Source organism: Dendrobium catenatum, unplaced genomic scaffold, assembly GCF_001605985.2.
Source record: "Dendrobium catenatum unplaced genomic scaffold, ASM160598v2 fragScaff_scaffold_1306, whole genome shotgun sequence".
Lineage (NCBI taxonomy): Eukaryota > Viridiplantae > Streptophyta > Magnoliopsida > Asparagales > Orchidaceae > Dendrobium > Dendrobium catenatum.
The window spans coordinates 83,543-90,441 of NW_021319768.1; the positions used below are offsets into that span (position 1 = coordinate 83,543).

Below are 6,899 nucleotides of genomic sequence, written 5' to 3' on the forward strand. Positions count from 1 at the left end.
GATTTCAGTTCATGTGTTTGTGTTCATAGTGTAGCTCATGAGTATTGTATATGATCTTTTGAGGTATGAATGGAACTGTACATTGATGTTTTAATTATCGATTATGTGGTAGACTGTTATTGAAGACTATAGATAGCTCTGGTAAATGGTTTTAATGAATTGACTGAAATTCTTTCCAAGTTAGATCTTGGGGCGTCACATGAACACACCAGATTTATAGTGGTTCGGTTAACTTGACCTATGTCCACTCTCCGAAAACCTCCTTTCTAGGTATTGCACTAAAAGTTGTGTCTGTTCTTTTGCCCCCACAACAAGGCGGAGAAGCTATTACAAAATCTTTCCACCAACCTGTTGGTGGAATTTTACACACAATATTACATGTTATGGTGGAAGCCACTATAACCAATATAGGCCACTTGTTAAGCTTTTGAATATGTTTCATTTCTTACTTTGATTTAGTTCTATGAGAATGAGTATTATGTTGGCACAATTAAACAAATAAAAGATATTTGAAGAACTTATAAATAATGTCATTTTTAAATAGAACATATAACCATTTCTATTTAGTATTTTTGTTGATAAATATATTTGTGTTTTTTATTGATGTTTATTAAACTTCATTCAAGCTAAAATTTGATTTGATTTTGACAAAATTTTAGTTTTAAAGACAAATTCTTAATTCAATAGATATACATGCTCCAATAAACATAGGCATATTAACATACATGTAGATAAATAGATAGATAAATATAGAGACTTAGGCAACCATACATTAAGAAAAAAAAAAGAGTAGTTTATTCTCACACATCTTTCAATATTCTTCATAATTTTTGAAGGACTAAGATTAACATAGTTAAAAGTCATTGGTTAAATAAGAAATAACTAAAAACTCTAAATCATAACATTTAAAATATGTGATGGATTTTAAAAATGCCTAAGATTAAGTGGCTCCATCATTATAAATGGATAAAAGTCTATCTCCTACATGTGATGTATATGTAGGTGTGTGTGTGTCTATGTGTGCACGGGCCCATTTGCATGTTTTTTCTTTGCATCTAATTCAAATATAAATACATTCGTAATTGGATGTGTATAAGTATTCATGCATACATGCATATACATTTTTAAATTTTTTAATTTTGCTTGTTATTCTATTTTGACTTAGATCCAAACTAAGACTTAGGTTAATTTTTACTCGATCATCTATCTTTTAGACAAATTAACAATATTCTCTTTACATGATTTTTTTTTGAAAATTTTCAAGAACCTATACATGTCTGACAATGTGCTAGCAAGAGTTAGATGATAGTTTTAACATTATATATAGCTAATATTTTATTGAGCTTCTTAGTGTTAAAAGTTTTGCAAATTGTCCTATGTTGGAAAGTTGAATATATATGGATAAAGCTATGTTCAGGTTATCAGTTGTTTAATATGGAGGTCCTAGGTTTGAGAATGATTGCTGGAGGTCAATTCACTTGATTTTCCCTTTAATAAATTTTAAAGAACTATTTACTCTTTAGTGATAATCTAGAACTATTTGTCAATTAAGGTACTATCACAATTTTTTGAAAAACTTATTTCATTTACCCATTTCTTAAAAAGATGCTTATTCGTTACTCTTCTTGAGATGAATCATTTTATCTTTTTTTTTTATATCAAGCAATATATGCTTTATTTTCATCACATGAATTTCAAATATTTCAAAATAAATAACTAGACATTGAAAAGTGGTGCCTCATATAGAGATACATAATGCTTTAATGATGCACAGAGAGTTTGCCAAAAGTATTGTTTGAAGGGTTTATATATGTTAACACATACAATTACCCCCTTAACATTTGTTCATGGTCAAGAACAAAGGTAGAGCACTGATTTAAAGATGCTAAGCAATCTAGATTGTAGAATTTGGTTTGCAAGTGATCTCTATGTGTTGAGATTGTTGTCATTTAATTCTTCGATTGTTTAGATTCTTGTATCATATATATTTTTGATGATTTCAAATATTATTATTTTAATTACAGTTTCTCCTAACATGTTTTGGATATATTGTTTTGGTTGTTTGTGTGTACTAATATTTCAGGAAAATCATACTCATGATTATTGAAAACTTCAAATCAGATTAGATTAAGTTTCATTATAATTGGAGTATGTACTTTATCTTTTTATTGAGTATGAGAGAGTGAGATTGTAATTGAGTAATCGTACACACACACACATATTGGAGGAGTGTTTAAAAGCTATAACTTTTTAAACTAATCGTATTGTATAATTTTGGTTCGTACTGGACGATTTGATCAGATTATTTCTTCTAGCGAGCAGTTAATCAAAACATCGGTGAAAATTTTTCTAAGTACTGTTTGTACTGTACGAAGTTGTCTTCATACAGACGACGTACATAGTACGAAAATGCGGGGAACATTTTTGTCCAAACGAACATATAAATCTTTTGAAGTGTTCGTCTGGGACAAAATGTCATTTGTATAGATGACATCTAGAGTACGAAAATGTGGGGAACATTTTTGTCCAGTCGAACATGAAAATTTTTGAACTATTCATCCGGGACGATATAGATGATGTCCAAAGTATGAAATTATGGGAAACGTTTTCATCCAGACGAATGTGGATTTTTTTATTACTGTTCGTACTGTATGATATGCATATCATACGGGATGATATGTTTGTACAAAAATAATTCGTACAAGATCATACCAAACAATTTTGAACTGTTTGTTTGGGATGAACATCGATCGTACTATACGATCATGTATGCCCAAAATGAAAAATTTAAGTTTTTTGGATGATTTTTCGTGTTTTTCATATAAAAGATCCTTAAAAACTTATGTGAAAAATGTTGTTCTTCATGATGTTTTTAAGAGCAAGTGAAAAAGTGTATTTGGGAGAGTGTTTGAGAGAGATTTCTTGTAAATGGAGTGTGAATGGTTCATAAGGTTATTAAAATGTAAGGATCTCTTTGTGTTTTTGGTTACTACTATTCTTTTCTTCTTTCTAGTTACCCAGAGAAGATCTTTGAAGAAGATATGGTACTCTGTCAACACTTGGAGGGTATGAAAGAATGGCGGTACTCTACCGACACTTGGAGGGTGTGAAAGGATGACGGTTCTCTGCAGACACTTTGAGAGTGTGAATATATGACAGTTCTCTACCAACACTGGGATAGTGTGAAAGGATGATGGTTCTCTATCGTACCTGGGATTGGTGGAAGAGAGGAATTATAAAGGCTTCTTTATCATGCTGTGGGAGCAAAAGAATAGTCACTTTGGTAATAGTGCAATACCTAAAGAGGGAGTCTTCGGTGAGTGGATGTAGGTCGTGTTTGATCGAATCACTATAAATCTTTATGTCATTTTATTTTTTGTATTTTTATTTTTTGAAATTTTATTATTGTGGTTGAAAAAAGCTCATTTCAAAAGATAATTAAATTTGGAAATTTGATAAATGGTTTTATATTTAAAAATCATTTTAATTAACAATTCACCCCCTCTTGATTAGCATTGAGATAATTGCTTAGGTTTAAAAACCTATACAGAATCAACACTATGCTCCTTATCCTTACTCCATAGAGATAGCTAGAAAAATATTGCATGAGTTTGATAAATAATGATTCAACCATGCTTTGGTAGCCAAAAATTGTTTCTCTATTTTATTTTGGTTTTAATGTATGAACATATAATGCTAGTATGCCTACAAGCATGGGAATTAGTATAGGGTTAGATTTTAAAAAGATTTTTGAATCTCTTATATTTGTTTTGGTGCTATATCATGTAAATGCATTGAATCTTATCTCTGTTAATTTGTTAGAGGATGTCCAAACTTCCTAACAATTTTCTCCAGATGCTCAAATGATTGATTCTGATCAGCATTAATCTCTGTTAGTACAAGCAATTTAGACTTACTTTCAAATATGGCCACAGTGATATTTCTCACAACAATGAATAAAAGACCTATATTTTTTATTCTTCTAACTGATTTGCTTAACACTGCAATGGTAAATTAGTTTTTACTTGTTATTATAAGAATAAAGGTCATATAATATGAATTGACCATAATGATGGTGTTGATTTCTTTGTGCTATTATGTACAAGATTAGAGTTCGCATGCATCCAATGGTCACATGTTAGTCTATCATCCATTAGTTTGATAAACATAAATGTTTGTAGTAATGATTGAGGTCAAATTATAAAAACCATTGTTGTGATTGTTTAATTATTCTAAATACCTAAAGGCATCTGAATACTCAATGATGGAAGTCCTAAAGACAAGAGATCAATTTCTACCCTAAGGGGCACTTGTCGTAATAAAACCCACTAACCCATAATAGTTGTTTTCAATCAAGTCAAGTTGCATATCGCAAATGTCCTAGATCAAGCTAGGAAGTGCACACCTATGGAGCCCTTGACCATGACTTTACTAGCTGAATTTTTCTTTGACTCACAACCTCTTCCACCTAGTGGTCTCACTCCTCATTCCTAAGTACTCATTTCTTGTTACTATGGATTCAACTCTCATTTCTAAGGACTTATTCTCATATACTCACCCTATATGCTAGATTCCCAAGGTACTCACTCTTGAAGACTCTCAAAAGGTGTTCACTCAGAGGAGGGGACTACATGTTAGATAGATATCCACGTGTACATCCTCAAGCTAGTTCATATGTCTATGTCAATTTGTATTTGTCATATCATGTAATTTTTTCTATTTATTTTATGTGCATCCTTTCATATGTCTCTCTTAACCCTATAAATAAGAGGCAAATAAACATATTTTAGATTTCATGATGTGGAGTATATCTTTTCATATAGCCCTTGTAACTCTATAATATCCTTTCAAGCATTTGAGTATTTAAATTTAAAATTTTAGCAATTGATATCTTGTTCATACAAACTTCATTATTAACATTTTATAATCCAAACAATAATATTTAATAAGATGAACTTAATGATACTATGAAAGTTTTGATCATAGTTTAAATGAAGTTACATACTTCAAAGGCAAAATCAATAACTTTATAAGGTCATTTTAGGTTGAACAAAATTCTTTAAATAACAAAATAGGAGGCTTGTGTGAAACAAAGTTCTTTAAATGTCTTGATAGCATTAATTAGTATATTATATGCATGAAATTATTATTATTATGAAGTTTTTACTTGGTTACAAGTAGGAGGCTTGTGTGAACAAAGTTCTTTAAATAATAAAAATATGTCTAAATTATAAAAAAGAAAAATGCATAAACGATAGCATTTAAAGGAGAGAATTGGAATCTTGAAGTCTTGAACATAAACAATGCAAAGAGGTCGATTCTAACTGTCTTCATCTTCATTGTTACTATGAAATGCCTGATCTCTCCAAACTAAACCCCCAGACGAAATCACGTTAGTGAAACACACCCAATTACCGTCCTCGCCAGCTCTAAAGCAGCATCGCAGAGAAAATTATGATGGTTGCTTTGCCATTGGCAATTGCTGAATTATGTGATGCAAATTCACACCTGATCTTGAATAGTGAACTTCATGCACTTCATCCAACCTTCCAAATCTATGGAAGGAGATAGATTTTCTCTGATCAAGTTATGACGCTTAAGGTTTTTGAGGATAATGTCCTTTTGCGTGAGTTTCTTGAAGGGAAAGGAAATGGTAGAATCTTAATTGTTGATGGTGGTGGAAGCTATGTGATGTGCCATATTAGGTGGAAATCTAGTTCAACAAGCTCAGAACAATGGGTGGTCTGGTATAGTCGTCAATGGCTGAATCAGAGATATGATAAGATCAATGGATGTGATATGGATGTTAGAGCTCTGATATCTCATCCTATGATCAAGGCTAAAAAGAAAGGAATTGAAGAGAAACATGTTTCTGTGAACATTGCTTAAACCATAATTTGTGATCACTTCTTATAAATGAGATTAATGGATGTGATCAGTGGTGGAGCCATAAATATTTTCTGGAGGGGACACCAATTATAGAGTTTAAAAATACCTTCACATTTTTCATTTGAGCTTCGAATTGACATCAACAGTTTCAAAAAATTGTGTTGTTAACATAAAAATATATATTACATGAATTTTTTTTAATGAAGTGCATTTGGGTTAATTAAATAAAAATAAATATATTTTTAGATATATAGTAATATATTAAAAAACTAAATAGCAATTAAAATACAAATTTTTTTAAACTTATATGAGTAAAAAATTAAGATCCTTTTCTCAATAATTCATGCAATTATAATTTATTATATTCGCTTCATCAAAATTCACATCAAACACAAATTTGAGTTTTAAAATTAAAGAAAATCACAAAATAAATAAACTGTATATAATTAAAATAAGTTACATGTTAAATAGTTTAAGACAACCATAGTAGAGAGAGAAAATACCGAAAGAGGGAAAAGAAAAAAAAAATTACTTCATGTTTGCAGTGAAGATGGCCGTCGAATGAGAGAGAGAGAGAGAGAGAGAGAGATGAGAGAGAGAGAGAGAGAGAGAGAGAAGAGAGATGGGAAGAGGAAGATTAGAAGAGAAGGGAGAGCAGAATCAAGAACTCACAAAGGAAATGTTAATTAATAATGGATTTGTTTTTAAGATTTTTCCGATATAATGATAGTGTTCGTTCCAGCGGACTATTCGTGGCGGTAGAGAAATATAAAGTTTATCGTCTTAGCGTTGTACGAAAATCCGGCATGCAATAAGATAAGAGAGGGGGGTGAAACATTCATAAGAGAAACTAGAGTTTTTACGTGGAAAACCCCTAAAACGGGGGAAAAACCACGGGGCCTAGCCCAGTTTGAATAAATCCACTAGTATTTGCAGTCGATTACAAATGAGGTCCTTCCTTGGGAGAAGGCCTTAACTTGATGTACATCTTATAGAGTACATTACATGAC

At 31.1% G+C, this 6,899-nt stretch overlaps 1 protein-coding gene across 1 annotated transcript; it reads left to right on the top strand.

Annotated features, from left to right (window-relative positions):
• The first annotated feature begins 5,589 nt into the window (after positions 1 to 5,589).
• Positions 5,590 to 5,889, top strand: LOC110095962 (putative 4-hydroxy-4-methyl-2-oxoglutarate aldolase 1). The gene has a single exon (XM_020821694.1). It carries the CDS (start codon positions 5,590 to 5,592, stop codon positions 5,887 to 5,889), a length of 300 nt encoding a protein of 99 aa, XP_020677353.1.
• Positions 5,890 to 6,899: the final 1,010 nt, after the last annotated feature.

What these genes read in the sequence shown, in the direction of transcription:
- LOC110095962 (XM_020821694.1), top strand. Translation starts at nt 5,590, where the DNA reads ATGACGCTTAAGGTTTTTGAGGATAATGTCCTTTTGCGTGAGTTTCTT.